The following is an 18,748-nucleotide window of genomic DNA, read 5'->3' on the forward strand; positions in this document are numbered from 1 at the left end:
CTGTGGCCACCAGATGGCGCTGTAGGCTGACACTGCAGACAGCTGTTGGAGACCAACAGGTGTGCAAGAGACCAAGGTCGCTTGGGGTCATTTTTTTTTCTAGAAGCAATGACAGCACCTAATAGCTCACAGGAATGAAACGATGTGTATTTCAGGTGTCCACTGCTATGTGGACAAAAATTACCGGGGTGCAAAGACTTGGAGAGAGACGCCAGGAGTGGAGGAGGTATCAGCAGTGGCTGGCTAGCACCCCAAGTCCTCCCCTGCCAAGTCCCCCTCCCCGTCTGCTCGCGGCTCTAGTCTTTGCGCATGGTGTAGCCCTGGATGACGCTGTTGAAGTAGCTGGGTGTGTTGCGTTCAGGAAAGAAGAGGATCAGGTAGCACTTGGGGCCAAAGTAGCCCAGGCTGATGGCCAAGAGGTTGAAGACAGTGACCAAGACGTCCATGATGGTGACCAGCACCCCTTCGTAGACGGACATGAAGGTGCAGAGGGAGATGGTGGAGGTGAAGGAGAAAGTCATGCTGAGGGTGATGAACTTGGCCTCGTTGTAGTTGGTGGGCAGCTCCTTGCCCATGAAGGCAAAGGTGAAGCCCCCCAGGGAGAGCAGCAGGTCCAGGCTCGCATTGCACAGCAGCGCCGTGCGGTAATTGGGATGGCAGGACAGAATGATGACGGTGGGGTCCTCAGGGTCCGTGCGGTAGGTGGGGTTGGTGGTGGTGGCCACTGCGTTGGCCAGCACGATGATCAGCTTGAGGACCGTGGGGAGCACCACGAAGACGTAGGGGCCGCGGTAGCGGACCCAGTAGCGGTAGGCGCGCGGCAGGTGGCGCGCCACTTTGAAGATGCACACGATCTGGAAAGAGCGCACGGTGACGCAGGCGGTGCAGACGGTGAAACAGAGGGTGAAGAGGGCCTGGCGGCAGAGGCACGTGAAGCCCGTGGGCGGCCCCACGTACACGGGCACCATGGCGAAAGCCAGCAGCAGCAGTGCCAGCATCAAGAAGCACATGGGGCCCCCCGCCGAGCGCACCATGGGCGTCTGGAAGTGCCTCCAGAACACCACCAGGATGGCCAGAGTGCTGAGGAAGCCCACGGCGGCCAGCAGGATCACGCAGATGGTGGGGGCCTCGTGCCACTCCAGGAAGATGAACCGTCGCAAGAAACAAGAGGTGTCGTTCTGGTGGGACCACGTGTGGATCGGGCAGGGCTGGCAGTCAAACTCCTCTGCAAACACCCACAGCAGCTGCCGTCAGCCAGGTCCACTGCCCGAGCACCCACATCCCCAGAGCCTTGTGTTGGGCTGGCCACCCCAACGGTCATGGCCGACACTCGCTGAGTCTCTCACCATGCATTGCCCAGAAACCCATTTCCCAGATGTGAAGACAGAGGCCAGCAAAGGGTAAATCACTTGCCCCCAAATCACAAAGCAATAAGTCACAGAGGCAGGATGTGATCCCAGCCCCCCTACCAATGGTAATTCCTCCCTTCCAAGACCTGTCCCTTCGGGTAGAGGAAACATTCAAAGAACTCATTCAGCAATTTTTGTTGTTGTTGTTTTTCTTTTTGTGAATCCATCCACTGGGATGGATTCCTGAGGAAGGGGGCAAGGAAGAACAGAGAAAACCTTGGTGCTGCCGGGGGGAGGCAGAGGGAGCCGCTTGGCAAGCTTTCGTCTAACACCCACTGTGTGTCCTGAGCTGTTCCAGGCCTGGGAGATGGAAGCCTCAGGGACCCCATGAAGGAGGATTCATTTGGGGTCCCAGTTTCCCCATGCTGAGCACTAATAGGGGACAGAGATACCACTGTCCCCACCCTGCTGGTGAGGGAGCATTCACACACACAGCCTTTGCTGAGCAGCGCTTTGAGCGGATGCTGCTGGGCCTGCAGGACACCAGAGACACACAGGGGGACTTCCTAAGCTTGTGGTAAGCAGAGTTGGAAGACAAGTACAAACATCTTGAGATCCTTGGGACCAGTGTTGTGGCGCAGTGAATTAAGCTGCCACCTGTGAAGCTGGAATCCCATATGGGTGCCAGTTCTAGTCCCGGTTCCTCCACTTCCCATCCAGCTTCCTGCTGATGCTCCTGGGAGAGCAGCAGAGGATGGCCCACGTGCATGGTCCTCTATACACACTTGAGAGACCCAGATGGAGTTCCAGTGTCCGGGTTGCAGTCTGGTCCAGTCCTGGTCATTGTAGCAGCCATTTGGGGAGTGGACCAGTAGTTGGAATATCTCTCTGTGTCTCAATTCTCTCTCTGTAACTCTGCTTTTCAAATAAACAAATATTTAAACATCTGTTTTCAAAATCTACACATACAAATGGGTCTTTCAAAGGTTTATGGAGAATGTCTGTGATGAATGAACAATGCAGAGACATCAAAAAGGTTGTGTAGTGCAATCATTTCATTTATGAAAGATTCATTCACTTGTAAGGCAGAGTGATGGGGGTCAGGGGACTACAGAATCCACTGGCTCAAATGACCGCCATGACCAGAACAGAGCAGGCTGAAGCCAGGGAGCTGGAACCAGGAACTCCATCCTGGTCTCCCATGTGGTCACAGGGGCCCAAGCACTTGGGCCATCTTCTGCTGTTTTCCCAGCACATTATCAGGAAGCTGGGTTGGAAGTGGAGCAGCCAGGACTTGAACTGGTGCCCCAGGATGTCAGTGTTGCAGGCTGTGGCTTACCATCCTATCCTTTAAAGTCCATCTCCCATGAACTTTTCAGCTCTCCTCCTAAATCAGATCCTGCCTGCCAGAAGGTATCCTTCAACGGGAAGAGCCATTCACTCCCTCATCCATTCACCATCCAGTGGGCTTCTCTGGCCTGAGCTCTAGACAGACACAGTCCCTGGCCTTCGACACTTAAACATCCCAACAGATACCCCAGAGACCCTGGACAAAGGAAGCACCCCAGAGGCTGTGTGGGCAGGTGGGTACGGGCAGGTGCGGGGCATGTGTGGGCAGGTGGGACACATGCTGACACTTGCAGGCAGGTGCGGGTCGGTGTGGACACATACAGGCATTTGCAGGCAGGTGTAGGCAGGTGCGGGCACATGCAGGCAGCTGTGGGTACATGTTGGCAGGTGCAGACAGCTGTGGGCATGTATGGGCACGTGTGCGCACGTGTGGGCAGGTATGGGCATGTGTGCGCACGTGTGGGCAGGTGTGGGCAGGTGTGGGCAGGTGTGGGCACATGCAGGCAGCTGTGGGTACATGTTGGCAAGTGCAGACAGCTGTGGGCATGTATGGGCACGTGTGCGCACGTGTGGGCAGGTGTGGGCAGGTATGGGCAGGTGTGGGCAGGTGTGGGCAGGTGTGGGCAGGTGTGGGCAGGTATGGGCAGGTGTGGGCAGGTGTGGGCAGGTGTGGGCAGGTGTGGGCAGGTATGGGCAGGTGTGGGCAAGTGCATGCAGGTGTGGGTATGTATGGGCACATGTGGGCAGGTGTGGGCAGGTGCAGGCAGGTGCGCCGACACGGGAGCTATACCTGCAGTTTGGTTGTAGAAGGTGCCGGGGAGGCAGTCGATGCATTCGAAGCAGCAGGGGTGCATGCCCACGGCCTTCTTCTTCTGCCCGGGCCGGCAGCTCTTGGAGCACATGGACACGGGGATCTGGAGGCAGGCATGCAAGACATCCTGAACCGCCCCTTCCCATGCCCTGTGACTCCCTACTCCACCCACCTTGTGGGATGCTCAGGGCACGGTGGCCTGGCCCCTCCCTGGAGGGAAAGGAATGCGGAGTCACCATTAGAGTGATGCTCTTAGCTCTGCCAGTCCAAGATTAAGCCACCTTCTGATCGAAGCACCAAACCAGAGAGTTCTAGTGAAGTTGCGAGGGCCCAGGGTGTGAGCCTGGGCATTGCTGGTGGCCCACTTGTTGGGAGGAGGACAGCAGGCCAGGAAAGCACTGAGACCCCAGGAGAGAGAGATCGCTTTGGGCTCTAGCCTTGCCCAAGCTTCTATCAACACCGAGTGTTTTCAGCAATCCACAGCATGATGACCTGTGCTTATGTCCTTGTCTGCCACTCACAACCTAGACTGCTGGTCCGCAAGGTTTTTCTGGAGTTTTCTGAGTGTGCAAGAGCCAGTAGGCAGTAGCCATGCCTATCGTCTCTACTGCTCTATTTCCAGAACCTAGAAAAATACACAAGCCTCCCAGCATTGGGTCCTAAAGGAGTGAGTAAATCCTATACACAGGACACAGTAAGAGCAATGGGGCAGGAGCAGCATTTGGGTACAGGGAGTTTAAACTGTATGAGTATTGGTTCGAGTCCCAGCTGTTCCACTTCTGATCCAGCTCCCCGCTAATGTGTCAGGGAAAGCAGCAGAAAGACAGCACAGACCCTTGGCCCTCTGCCACCCATGTGGGAGACCCAGATGGAACTCCTGGCTCTTAGCTTTAATTTGGCCAAGCCCTGGTCAGTGTGACCATTTGGCGAGTGAACCAGCTGGACGATCTCTGTGTGTGTATGTGTGTTTGTGTGTGTGTGTGTGGTTTGTTCCTCGCCCTCTGTCTCTGTAACTCTTTGAACTAAATAAATAAATCTTAAGAAAAACAAAACAGACACCAGCACGCTGATCACCACTGGGACTGTCTTGAGAGTGACAGAAGGGCCTGGGCAGGTGCCCCGGCAGCACCTGGACCCCAGAGCCCCTCTTCTGGTCCTCCCTGGTCCTCGACACTCTCTGCTCTGTCTGCCCCTCCACTTCCTCTTTTTTTTTTTTTTTTTTTTAAGCTATTTGTTGATTTATCTGAAGAGCAGTACGGCACAGAGAAAGAGTGAAATCTTCCAATGACTGGCTGGTTCACTCTCCACAGTAACGGGAGCTGAGCCAGGCTGCAGCCAGGAACCCGGCACTCTGTATAGTTCTACTGCACGTTTGACAGGGAACCAACCAAGCACTTGGTTTGTCCTCCACAGCCTTCCCATGTGCATCAGCAGGGAGCCAGATGGGAAGTGGCACAGCCGGGACTCGAACTGGTGCTCCCATGTGGGATGCCAGTGTTGTAGCTGGTGGCTCAGCCCATTGCACTGCAACGCTGACCCCTGAGGCCCCTCTTGTACCTGGCTGTCAGACGATGCTTGCAGACAACTTGCTTCCCCTGATACTTCACGGACGGACCTTGGTGACGTCATCAGCCTTAGCCAAACACCGGATCCCTTTAGTCCTCCTGGGCTGTCCATGGTCTCCCTGCCTTGCAGGTGACCTTGCACCTGTTCAGGTCGGTGCCCAAAGCAATGAACACAGAGCACATGTGCACCCCTCCTGCTCCAGAACCCCCCTCAACACACACACACACACACACACACACACACACACACACACACACACACACACACTGTAGCCTTGGCAACATAATAGTCCCATGGCCAGGATCACCTATGTCCTATATAATCAAGTTAGCCCCTCCTCCTACCCCGCAATCTCACCCGTAATTAACTCACTAAAGAACACGCTGGGCACCAACACCAAGCACCAGGACCACAGCAGTAAGCAGGAAGCATGGTCTCAAAAATACCCTCTTCAAAAAGTACCCTTGCAAAGACCAGACCCAACAGTTTAGTGGGCATCCCGAGGATCCTGGACTGGATGTTCTCAGTCCCCCAAACACACAGACACACCCCTGCTCCTAAGGAATTCACATGTTAGGATATTTGTAAAGAAATTGACACTGATGGAGATAATTCATACTACAAACAGATGACACGGCAGACGATGATTAACAGCGAGGAAGAACTAGGCAGTGCAAGGAGGATGGGGAAGACTGGGGGAGTTGGAGAAGACACCTGACAGCTGTGTGCCAGGTCCACGTGCTGGCATTTGCTCCAGGCAGGGGAAACAGTGCAGCAGAGACCTGGTCCAGGCAGGGTGTGCGGGGCAGAACGAGCAGAGGAGGGGGCATGGCTGTCAACCCCCACGGTCGGGTCACACAAGGAGGTGTCTATATAATGTGCCTGAAAAATGCATTTTTATGGAAAATCCACACGATTTTTGCAGCAAAAATAGCTGTCTCTTAATGTCATCGTTTATAAGCTTCCAAAGTACCTCTGACTTCGACCTGCACTGTGAGTGGGATGTGAAACCATCGGTCCCATCTAAAGAGAGGGCAGTGGGGGCCAGAAGACGTCAGATTCGGGGTTGATTCTGGAGGCAGACTGGGCAGGGTTTCCTGTTGGGTTGGCTGAGAGAGAATGCCATCAAGGACAACTGTCGCCTTTGGGGTCTACACAATGGACAGCTGGCTTTGCCAGTCACTGAGAGCTGTGGGTGCAAGTAGGCAGTGGATCCTGCAAGTTCAGGGTCCAAGTCCAGTCTGATGTACTAGAACCCAGAAAATGTGGGTCTTCCTGATACTTCCCTGACATGGAGGTAGATCTCTGGTACTAGCTCCCTCCAGCCTTCCTGTCTCACCAAAGGTTAGAGCAGAGAGACACTGGGAAAGACCAAAAGATGGAGACTAGCCAGGGAGGGAGAGAACACTTTCCCTCTCCCCACCTTGGCAAAGTTCAGCCTCTGTTTAAGAAGTCCCTAGGGAAGCCCAAAGATGACTGTAAAAACCAAAAAAGACGATTGCTTCTCGGCCTTTTGGCTAAGATTGAATGAAACCAAAAAGAACATCAGAACTTTCAGCTGCTGACGTCACATCTATAGAAACCAGGATGTAGAGTCTAACTCCTTCCCAGAGAACCAGAAGCCTTCACACTCCAGTTCCATGGGCATTATCCACCCTTTTTGCCCAAGCAGATCCTGTCTGGCTTCCAACAACAGCATGCCAACAGGCCAAAAGCACAGCCTGGAGATACAGAACAAGCATCAAACTCAGATGTGGCATGTTTCTTGGAACCATCAGACAGCGAATTGATAAGAACTCATTCCCTGAGGTGTATGATTCGAAAAGCGGAGAACATCCAAGAAAGTACGAGCCATGGAAATTCTAAATACTGACCCACCAGGGACAACAGAACCACCAACACATTAGCAGAAACAAGGAGTGCCTGTCTTTGATGGGTCGTCGGTAGACCAGACCTGGCTGAAGGAAGAATCGATGAACTGGTAAGCGTGTCCATGAAAGTTTCCCACACCAAGAAGCAAAGGGAGGAAACATGGACAGCAAAGAAAGAACAGAGCTTCCAAGAATTATGGCACAATTATGAAAGGTATATACAAAGAAAGGTATAAGAGAAAGAAAGAAAAAGAAGGAGGAGAAAATGAGGCAGGAAAAGAAAGAAATTTTAAATAAGAATGGCTGTCAGTCTTCCAAAATCAATGGCAGATGCCAAACCACAGGTGGAGGAAACTCAGAAATCACCCACTTAGAACAAATCCCACATCACACGTGCGCATGTCATACTCATGCTGAAACGATGAAGACAGAGATAAAAGCTCCAAAGAAGACAAATGTCGAGTAGAAGGAAGGAAAGACATGTTACAAAGAATCAATCCATCAAAATCCCATGCCCCATCAGGAGAGCCCCAAAACCCAGACCAGAACTGAAGGAAGGGATGGATACATTAGCAGAGAACTTGGCAGTAAGTGGAAACTTCAATATCCCACCTGCGGTAAAGCATGGGCAAGAATGGAGAAGATTTGAACCACACAACAAAACGACAAAGCTGACGGACACCTGCTGGTCACACTAGCTCACCATAGCCTTCTCAAAGGCCTATGGGAGGCTCTCATGTACACACTGTTAGGCCATAAGGCCAGGTTTAGGGGCCAGTGCTGTGGCATAGCCAGTTAAACCACCTGTTCTAATGCTGGCATACCTTAAAATTCCAGCTGCTGCACTTCCAGTCTAGTGCCCTGCTAATGTGCCAGGAAAGGTAGCCAATGACGGCTCAGGTGTCTGGGCCCCCCTGCACCCTCGTGAAAGACCTGGCTGGAGGTCTGACTTCAGCCTCATCAGCCCTGGCATTAGTGCCATTTGGGGGATGAACCAGAAGATGGAAGATTTCTTCACCCTCCCACCCCGCTCCCAATCTGCCTTTCAAATAAATAAATAGATCTTTAAGAAGAAAACAAAGAGGACCGGTGTCCTCGAGTTATGATTTAAGCACGTCAGAAATCAGCCACAGGAGGCAGTCTGGGAAGTCCCAGATCCATGGACACAGAGCAACACGCTCCTAAAGAACGGCTCAGTGCCTTCACAAGGAAAATCGGAAACCAGTGCGAGACGAATGAAAGCTAAAACACAACACGACTTCTCGAAAGGATGGATACTGTTCGTCCACATACACGAGGCATCTAACGTGTCCACAAAAGCAGAAGGTAGAATGAGGCTGCAGAATGGGAAAAAGGGAGAGCCGGATGGTTACTGGGCTTATGGAAAAGCTGGGGAAACTTTTTTGTCCCCAGTGCCATGTGGATATTTGTAACAACATTCACCAACCATGCAAAATTATCTGCTTACAAATGAGCTTGCGGTGGATTGATTGAATTTGGAGTCCCACTTGTGATTGTGTTGACAGGGCCAGACCCAGTGAATTCTCAAGTCTTCCAGGGCCCAGGGGCCATTCCCTGCCCTGGAGTTTTAATTCTACAAGATGAGAAAGTTCTGGGATGCTGTTGTAGTGCAGCATCAATACATTCAACTCTCTAACCTGCCCGGGAAAGCAGCAGCAGATGGCTGGAGCGTTTGCACCCCTGCTCTCCATGTGGGAGACCCAGATGGAGGTCTGCGCTCCTGGTTTTGGCTCAGTCCAACCCTGGCCTTTGCAGCTATTTGAGCAGTGCACCAGTGGGTCAACAGACTAGGTAAGAAAGTTCTGGAAAGCTGGTGAAGCACAGCATCAGTATACCCAGGACTCCTAAGCTGCATACTGAAAAAGTCAGGACGGGAAATGTCATGTCACATGCTCTTAAGGTTTTTTTAGGGCCTGGCACAGTAGCCTAGCAGCTAAAGTTCTTGCCTTGCACGTGCCAGGATTCCTTATGGCCAACAGTTCTAATCCTGGCATCCCCACCTCCCATCCAGCTCCCTGCTTGTGGCCTGGGAAAGCAATTGAAGATGGGCCAAAGCCTTGGGACCCTACACCCACGTGGGAGATCCGGAAGAGGCTCCTGGTTCCTGGCTTTGGATTGACTCAGCTCCGGCCGTTGTGGCCACTTGGGGAATGAATCAGCAGATAAAAGATCTTTCGTCTCTGTCTCTATTCCTCTCTGTATCTCTGACTTTCCAATTAAAAAAAAAAAAAGGAGGAGTACAGGGACGTGCAGAAGGGCACAGGGAGATGTGAAACCACAACTCAGCTCTGTCCCTTATTTAAAAAAAAAAAAAAGCAGCTTCTGGGGCAGGCAACATGGCATAGTAGCTTAAACCTCCGCTTCCAGTGCCAGCATCCCACATGGGAGTCAGTTCAATTCCCAGCAGCTCCACTTCTGATCCAGCTTTCTGCTGTTGAGCCTGGAAAGCAGTGGAGGATGGCTCAAGGGCTTGTACCCCTGCATCCACAGAGGAGACCAGGACAAACCTCCAGCCACTGAGGGTATTTGGGGAGCCAATGGATAGAAGATCTCTGTGTGTGTCTCTCCTCTCTCTGCTAATCTGTCTTTCACAACAGTAGGACATGCAGTGAAGGCAGTGCTCAGAGGGGAGCATTCAGCTGTCAGTATCCTGTGACGCACTGTCATCACAAGGTCAAGGTCCCGCTCCTGTCACAGCGCCATGCACTCGGCGGCGGAGGCTCTCTGAGAAGCTTGTGGAACCCAGGGATGCCCACTCCCACCCCATTGGGCTGCTCCCCCTCTCTCTGCACCACAGGGATCCCTGGTGCCCTGTTATCTCAAGAGGACAGGGCCAGGCCCTGGACACTGACAGGTGTCCGACCTAGCGGAAGGCCACCAGTCCCAGAACACGAGTTGGCTAACTAAGGTGGAAAACTACAATCGAGCTGTGTGGCCCTAACAGGTTCTGCAACTTCTCTGCGTCCTCGGGGTCCTAATCTATGGAACGGACAGATCGGTAGCATCGCTCCACTGACCCAGGAGGAAGGACGGGACCTGAGATTACAAAAGTGCAAATGGCAATCTGCCCAGCTGCTGAGCCTGATTCCCCAGCCACCCTCAAGGAGAACAAGGGCCCTTACCACCCCACCATGAGCCCCCGGCTGACCGTGTTGCCCGGGGTGTTCCAGGAGACGCTGCGAATGACCCTCAGCTGCCGCTGCATAGGGTAATAGGAGGCGATGGTCAGGAATGGGTTCTGGCTCGCGCCCCACTGCCAGTGGACGATGTCCAGGCGCATGGGCACATCCCCTTGTGGGTCGAAGAAGATCTGCTGTCCCTGGAGGGTGAAGTTGACGTTCCAGAGCTCCTTGAGTAGCTGGGAGGGGGCAGGGAAAGGCAGAGGAGAGGAGCTGGCGTCAGAGGCCGGGCCATCCCACTAGCTTTGACTTCCACTGCTGTGAGATGGGGCAATACGAATTCAGCCTGGGAGGCAGCGACCGCTGAGCGCTTAGCCTCTGGAGTCAGATGCCCCTGAGTCTGAGTCTCCTCTCTGCCCTTGTTCTGAGGTCTCGGACCTGCCACAGCTCTCTGAACCTGCTTTCCCTCCTGGAAAGTGAGGGCAGGAATGGCCCTGTGTCCTGGGCTCGGGAGCAATGCCTGAGCTCACCGTCAGGGCCTAGAGCCCTGTTCCAGCTCGGCTCAGTGAGTACTCGCCTCCTACCAAGATGCTGATGTTATTCCTGTTCACATTCCATGGCCTAGCTCACCTGCCAGGGCCTGCTGGGATCGCCCCTGCTCTCTGGATCCCTCTAACTTACCTGTGCCTTGGGGTCAGGTCTTGTCCAGGCTTACCCTGCAGCCCCCTCCCGTCTCTCGTGTACAGAAGTTGTGATGAGCTCGAACTTGCTTCCAAACGGGTGCCATCCTACAGCCTGATTTCTGTCCCAGCTCTGTTCTCAATTTGTTGTGTGACTTTGGGCAAATTGCTGAACCTCTCTGGGCTAACTTCAAAAAGGCTTCCAGCTCAGATTACACATCATTCTAGCTCCTAGATTTTTTTCCCCCCTGCATACATGTGAGAGTCCACTAAGCTATAACTCAGGGACCCAGAGTTCACCTTACCTGGGACTTGGGCCCTAGCCTGCTCCCCCTCTCTACTCCCGGAGGCATTGGCTCTCTGGAATTCACCCAGGCTGCCAGGCAGTGCTCCTGGCTGAAGGGACAAAGGGACGAAGGTGCTCTGAGCAGGAGGTCTGTCCCCGGATGGACACCCCTTGAGGGTGAGACTCTGAGTGTCCATGTCACATCCCTGCAGGGGTCTGGCAAACAGGGCTGAGCAGCCTGGGATTCGAGGGACACCAGGGACACCCTGAGGTTCGAAAGCACCATCCCTTCAATTCACCCAAGCGGTGGGGGCCTGGGCCTTTGGGTACTCACCCATTGCATCTGAACCCATTTCTTTTCTTTCACGGAGCCCCACCCTGATGCCCAGCATTGGCTCCTCACCCAAGCCCACCTCTACAGCCTGACCCTGTTTCCTGGTGTCAGAGTGAAGGAGGAGCAGGAGGAGGAAGGGTGAGGGGGAGGAGGGTCACCAGGACAGACATCCCTTAGGGCTTCTCTGCTTGTCCCTCACAGGTGCCAACTGTCCCTTTCTGTATGGCGAATGAGCAGACTGATGGCCAGAGGCAAACACACAGCTCACCCAGACTTGCACGGTGAGTGATGGAGGAGCTGGGATTCAATCCTTGTTCTGGGGACAGGTGAAGTGGCACAGCAGGCAAGCCACAGCTTGGGACACGCATGTGCCTGGGTCCAAGTCAGGACTCCCTTGTTTCTTGTCCAGCTTCCTGCCGACACGTACCCTGGGGGTTAGCAAGTGATGGCTCCCTGCCGCCCACATGATTGAGCTCTGGGCTCCTGGCTTAGGGCTGGCCATGCCCTGGCTGTAGCATGTGGGGAATGAGCTAGTGGATGGAACAGCTCCTGCTCTCTCTCTTTCTCTCTCTGTCTTACGAATACATGTATGTTTGAAAACCCAACAGTCACAATTCTGGACTGTGTTGTTTCAAAGCTCTGCCCAGTTTGTCACCACATCCCTGCAGGTGTCCCACTGAAGGTGGAGAGGACTGAGCAGTGGTGAGCAGGTGGTGGTGGCATGCAGATGGACCCAGCCGCAGCCCCAGCTCTGAGGGTGCAGCTCCCTGCACTGTGAAAGGATGGGTCCAGGGTTCTGAGAGGACATTGAGCAGCCTTCTGGGCATCTTGCTCTGGTTGGTCATGAGCCTACCACTCAGTCCACCTGGATCTTCTCAGGCTCCCCCAACCTGACTCCTTAGCATGGGAAGTGGCACACACACCCAGCCAGCACCCCAGAGCCCTCCTCAGGCCCTCTGCCCTGCCTCTCGGAGCTGCCACCCTGCACCACATGGCCACGCTGTGGCTGAGTGACGGTCACACTGATGCACAGTGTGGGCTTAGGAAACTGAGACATCCCAATGGCTGGGATGTGTGCCCTTTGGTCTCAGCTGTCCATCATGGGGCCCAGCATGATAGCCTAGTGGCTAAATCCTTGCCTTGCATCTGCCAGAATCCCATATGGGCACCAGTTCATATCCTGGAGGCTCTACTTTCCATCTGGCTCCCTGCTTCTAGCCTGGGAATGCAGTAGAGGACAGCCCAAGGGCTTGGGAACCTGTTTGGGAGCCCTGCAAGAAGCTCCTGGCTCCTGGCTTCAGATCGGCTCAGCTCCAGCTACTGTGCCGACTTGGGGAGTGAACCAGTGGATAGAAAATCCTTCTCTCTGTCTCTCCTTCTCTGTAAATCTGCCTTTCCAATAAAAAAGTAAAATACATCTTGACTGTCCATCACAGTTCCTGACAATTACGGCTGGGCGAACCATGGCAGAGTGGGCCAGGCTCAAGGTCACGGCCACTTAGCACCAAGTCCTGAGTCTGTACTCACTGTGCTCAGTACCCTATCTGGATTTCCAACTGCACAGGATGACCACTTGGAAACAGTCAAGCACCCGTGGCAATTATGTGGTCTCTCCATGTGGCAGGACCTGTAGTATAACCGGGAGTATTTTACCCACTGGCACAAGCATTCCTTTTAAATGGTGACTGGGCATTGTTCACAGTAAGACCTTAGTTCCTGGGCTCTGAGATTACAGGATAACACTGCACAATTCAAATAGAAGGAGAGCAATGTTTTCAGGGCTTTGGAAACACCTCTGTTAGGTCATGCATACACAGTGGGGGAATGAGGAAGAGTCTAGAAAAAGGAAGAGGGGATAAAGGAGGAGCTGGCTGGCTCGGGGGGAGTGGTTGAGAAGCAGGGTAGGAAGGCAGTCCCAGACTATGAGAAAAGCACGGAATTCCTGGAACAGACCCGAGTGGCAGAGCCTAAAACGCACATGCTCCCTTGTGCTCCCACACAAGCCTGCACTGTTGGAGCCCTCATGGGACGCATGTAGGTGTGTGCATGTGTGTGTATGTGTGTGCTCTTAGGAAGATACAGGTGTAAACCCCAGACCTGACTCCATATAACACAGAACTCGGAGAAGTCCGCAGCCTAAAGCTAGCCCAGGGGAGAACACAGGCCCATCCCCTACAGGGAGAGCCATGGGACTTAATTCCAGGAGGGACTTTCCTAGATTTATTTCAAAGGGAACTTCTGCCTCTGTGTGCTAGGTAGGGGACGCCCCCAGGACCACTCCACCCCGGTGTTCAGAACCCACAGCTCTTGTGGGGAAGGGAGGGAGGCTACCGTCTCCATGGCAATTGCAGAGCCTGCATCTGCTGGCTCCGTGGGGCCCTCACCTGCCATGGATAAACTACATCCTTTTTACAGCCATTCTGGTTGCAGCGGAGAAAGCTGTGAAGGGCGTGGGCCACGGCGTAGACGGCCGCATACACACTGAAGACCACGCGCTCTCCCGACTGCGTGAGGACAGTGTTGTAGGCGACCGTGGTGTTGAGGCAATTATCACAGTCTTGGTTGCAGGTGGTCCTGTTGAGTGGAGGCGGCTGGTTCTGGCTGCGCCGCACGCGGAAGCTGCTGAAGCCCGGGATGGACACGGACTGGATGGTGAGGCCCAGAAAGGTGCCACTGGAGTTCATCTCCTTGTGCAGGTTGGGGTCGATAGCCCAGGACTCAGAGGCTATCCACACGATGTCACTGAAGTTCCACATCCGCACCTCGCGGAAGAAGTTATGCAAAGACAGTTCCGGGGAGAAGATGACGACCACGCGAGCTGAGTTCTGCCGTATCTTCTGCAGGATGATGCCCAGGCGCTCGCGCTCCTGGGGCGTCGGCGGCTGGTTGGGCTCAGGCGTGGGCAGCACCTCCTGGAAGGCGATGCAGATCTCACTGCGGGCCAGGCGGTTACTGAGTACCTGGCTGTTGTCGCGGCCGTAGTCATCCGCGCTTATCAGCACGGCAATCCAATTCCAGCGGAAGTGTACCATGAGCTGCACCATGGCCTCCACGTGGTGGTTGGCACTGGGCACAGTGCGCAGCATGGCCGGGAAACGCACCTTGTCGCGCAGCTGGTCGCTGATGGCACTGTAGGTGATCTGCCAAGGGAGGGCCTGGCATTAGCGAGGGGCCCACGGGCACTGTGCCCGCTATCATCTTCCTGGTAATGTTTGGGGAGCACAGAGATTGTGCCCCACAAACATGGTGACAGGAAGCCACTGCATGCCAGACGCCAGGCTGGGCATGTCGTATCAGTGTGGTAGACGCTTGAGGCGACCTGCCATGTGCCACACCCTGGGCTAGGTGGCACACATCATTCCCATCACGTGGAAACAGAGACTGAGCACATCTCTGAGCACGAAGACTTCATCCTCGCCACCATCATCCTCTCCACCATCATCACCAAGCACACTGTCCCCCTCAGTCTCCTGGCTCTCACACTTGGGCATTACCTTTCTTCTTTCTCTACCTGCTCCCACCCCCACCCCCACGGCGATCCCATCTAGTCTTCCCAGCTTTCAGTTCCACTCCTGGTGGCTCAGCCTGCACCTCGCTCCAGGAATTCAGCCATGGTTGCAGCTGCCGGCCACGAAACATCCCTACCTGAGCTTGTGTTCTCTGAACCCATTCTACTCACAGCCCACCATTCAGCGCACAACGAATCCTTCCTTTGAGTCACTTAGGCCACAGACTTTGAGGTCATCCTTGGATCTTCTCGCTTACGCCCAGCCACATTCCATCCATCAGCAAATCCTTCTGGAGTTTGTCCCTCCAGCACCTACTGTCTCCCGACTCCGTCCTAACCCTGCCGCCACCATCGCTGGCCTACAGGTAACAGTAGCCTCCCGCCTTCCTCCCCCACAGTCCGCACTTGATGGGGCAGTCGTGTTGGTCTCTCTGTCTCTCTCATACATGCACACACACATCATGTCATGGGCTCCTCTGTGAGAAGCCTCCAGTAGCTCCTCAGCTCACCTACTTCCGTGGTAGCTCTTACTGCTCAGGTCTCCTGTTCCCAGCTTGTTCACCTGCTCTCTTCACCACACCAGGAACGTGGTAAACCCTCTTCCTGGAATGTTCTTCTGCTGGATACCTACATACCTCTCTCTTTCCCTCCCGTCATTGTCCAGCGGTCAGTGAGACCCACCTGCTACTCAGCTGCAAATTGCTTTTTCTCCATCCCCGGCCTCATTCTCCTGTCCATCAACCTGCAGCCCCCAATTCTGCCCACCCCCCTCCTTCTGACACATGGACCACTAATGTACCCAGGCTGGCTGTGCCTATCTCCCCACCAGTGGGGTTCCTGCACAGACCATAACGTTCACTAGCCTTATGCCCAGTACCTACAACCATACCAGGCACACAGTGAGCATTCGACAGATTATTTGCTAAAGGAACAAAAGCCCTGGACCAGATGCTTCTTATTCAAAAGTTAGCACTGGAGCATGTTACTGGGCCCAGTAACACGCCGTGTGAGGCACCTGCACCCCGAATCTGAGTACCTGGCTTTGAGTCCCGGCTCATGCAATAAGTGATGTCTCAAGTACTTGGGTCCCTGCCATTCATGTGAGAGTCTCAGATAAAGTTTCTGAATCCGGGCTTTGGCCTGGCTGAGCCTCAGCTGTTGTGGGCATTGGGGAAGTAAAGTAGCAGGTGGAAGATACATGCGAGAATGTGTGCGTACGTGTGCTGCCTTCCATTTATCGAGCACTTATGGGTGAGAGCTCTGGTAGATATGTTAAATGATAAATCATCAACAGTCATCGCAGCCCTGGGAACCACTGACTGGGTGCCGAGTCTGGGTTGGCCATCTTACGATGGGCACATTCTCTACCAGTACCAGATTAGACAGGCTTTCAGTTGTATAATGATGATAATCAGAATGATAGAACTAGGGCCTGGTGTGATAGCCTAGTGCCTAAGGTCCTTGCCTTGCATGCACCAGGATCCCATACGGGTGCCAATTCATGTCCCAGCTGCTCCACTTCCCATCCAGTTCCCTGCTTGTGGCCTGGGAAAGCCATGGAGAATGGCCCAAGGCCTTTGGGTTACAACCTGATGCCATGTGGGAGACCTGGAAGAGACTCCTGGCTCCTGGCTTTGGATTGGTTCAACTCTGGCTGTGACAGCCACTTGGGGAATGAATCAATGGACGGAAGATCTTTCTCTCTGTCTCTCCTCTCTGTAAATCTGCCTTTCAAAAAAAAAAAATCTTCTAAAAATTTGTAGAACTAATGTTTATAGCATTTTTTTTTTGAAGACCTACTGTGAGACAGAGCCCACTCCCAGCAAGTGTGCAGGATAATATTGAGCACTTGCTGAGTTTTACCTGATGACAAGAGCCTACTGTGTGCTAGAGGCTCCTTCAGGTCAAACACTTTCATCTTCAGACAGTCCTGGCATGGTACTCCCAGCATCCCATTTTACAGGTGGGAAGACAGAGACCCAGAAGAACACAGAGATTTACCAAAGGAGTCACAGCAGCCCAGACTCACTCCCAGGTCTGTCTGTCCCCAAAGCCTGAACTTTCAAGCCACAGGAGGGGCTGCCTTCTCAAGACGGGATTAATGACCTGCGTACATTCCTAATGCTCACTCCCCCACCGCTGCCATGATTGATGCGGGTGAGGGGGCGATGACGCTGAGCCCTCTGCACATCCTGCCATCTTGGCCCTGCTCACCCTCTTTTCCCGGGAGCCAGGGCCTCACCTGTGGAAGGAGAAACAGGGAGAGGAAGTTGGCCACGGTTATGGTAGACTCGGAGTTGTCAGGGCCGATGACGGCCACGACACGGGGCACATAGTGGCTGTAGTCGTCCTGTATGGGCAGGAAGTAGTCGTTCCGTGCCAGGAAGTAGAGCACAGGTTGGATGTTGTTGGAGATGTAGCACACATCCACCATCTCGTAGCCCAGCTGCACGCCGGGCAGCAGGTCACTCTGGTTGTTGATTTCTTCCACGGCGAAGCGCATGGCTTGCATCAGATTGTAACCCAGCACCTTCATCTCATACCTGGAGGGGCCGCAGCAGCGGGGAGGAAGGAGCAGGACCAGAATGAGGAGGGGTGGGGATGGGAGAGCCAGACGGCTCCTCCTCCCTGGCCAGTGAGCTCATTGGAAAGAGACGCTCCAGAAGATTCTGGCGTTTTCTCCACATACTTATCAGCATACCACATCTCTAAGGTCACGTCCCTGTGACACCAGGATCCCTGTGGTCACCCTTCTGAAGCCCTGAGATGTGACCACTATTACCCCAAGCAACCTCTGTCACCAACCATGACTGCATACCAACAGCACCACCACTGGTACCCTACCACCTCAGCCTTGTTACCATGGTCATTGCCATTGCACATGGTCACACCATCACCACTGCCACCACCATTACTACAACCATCCCCATCACCACCACCATCACTGTTCTCGTCACCATTTCATTATCAATGTTATTGACATCACCATCACACCCATGGTCACCATCATCAGAATCCCCACTGGTTATACCAGGTGGCATCATTGGCACCGCCACCCTCACATCCCCCTCCAGGGTACATGGAGGATGGCTTTTTAGGGTCATCCTTAGGGGTCTTCTACGCTGTCCTTCTTTTCTCTGTGTTTCCCAGAATCTTCCATCTTCTCTGAACAGACTGTTTTACAAACCCAGGCTGGCTCCAGTGTCCCACAGGAGGCCTTCAGAAGAGTGGGAGAAGGGTAGCACCCCTACTCACCCCAGTCCTTGGGAACCACCAAGCTTCCCCTGCCCAGTCTGAGAACCTGCTGCAGAAAACACCCTGCATCCCGAGGCCGTAGCCATTGTGAGGTGAGCTCACAGGTGGCTGGAGCAGGAAGGGAAGTCTGGGTGGGCTCCAAGACCTCTCTAGGCTCAAATCCTTCCCCTCTACACAGGGGCAAGGCGCGGGGACCATCCGGGTCATGGTATTTCAGCATGTGAGCATGAGAGATTTGGGTGCCATGGATCATCCAGGCCCTCCCTGGGGGGCCCTTGGGGTGGATCCAGTGCAGAGGGCTGGGTGGATGGATGAGGGGTGGTGTTCTGAGCCTCAGGGCCTGCTCAGGCCCTCCCCAAGCCATAGCACCAGCACTGGCCTCCCCACCCACCCCCACCCGCGTGCGTAAGACTCACTCCTCACACTTGGGCACATGCAGCGAGTTGATGTGAGTAGTAGACTTCACGTTGGCATGAAGCGTGAAGAGACCACCCAGGAGATAGTCTCCAGACAGATAGAAGTCTGAGTTCTGGGCTGGTTTGGCCAGGACCTGCAGCAGGAGGAGCAGGGAGCAGGCTATCCTGGCGCGGAGTCCCAT

At 54.1% G+C, this 18,748-nt stretch overlaps 1 protein-coding gene across 1 annotated transcript; it reads right to left on the reverse strand.

Annotated features, from left to right (window-relative positions):
• Window positions 1-296: 296 nt before the first annotated feature.
• On the reverse strand, window positions 297-18,748 carry TAS1R2 (taste 1 receptor member 2). Its single transcript, XM_004592316.2, has 6 exons — window positions 18,567-18,748; window positions 17,138-17,438; window positions 13,772-14,527; window positions 10,117-10,326; window positions 3,490-3,613; window positions 297-1,225 (listed from the first exon to the last, which is right to left on the reverse strand). Exons 1-6 carry the CDS (start codon window positions 18,746-18,748, stop codon window positions 297-299), a joined length of 2,502 nt encoding a protein of 833 aa, XP_004592373.2.

Source organism: Ochotona princeps, chromosome 2 (genome assembly GCF_030435755.1).
Source record: "Ochotona princeps isolate mOchPri1 chromosome 2, mOchPri1.hap1, whole genome shotgun sequence".
Taxonomy (NCBI): Eukaryota; Metazoa; Chordata; class Mammalia; order Lagomorpha; family Ochotonidae; genus Ochotona; species Ochotona princeps.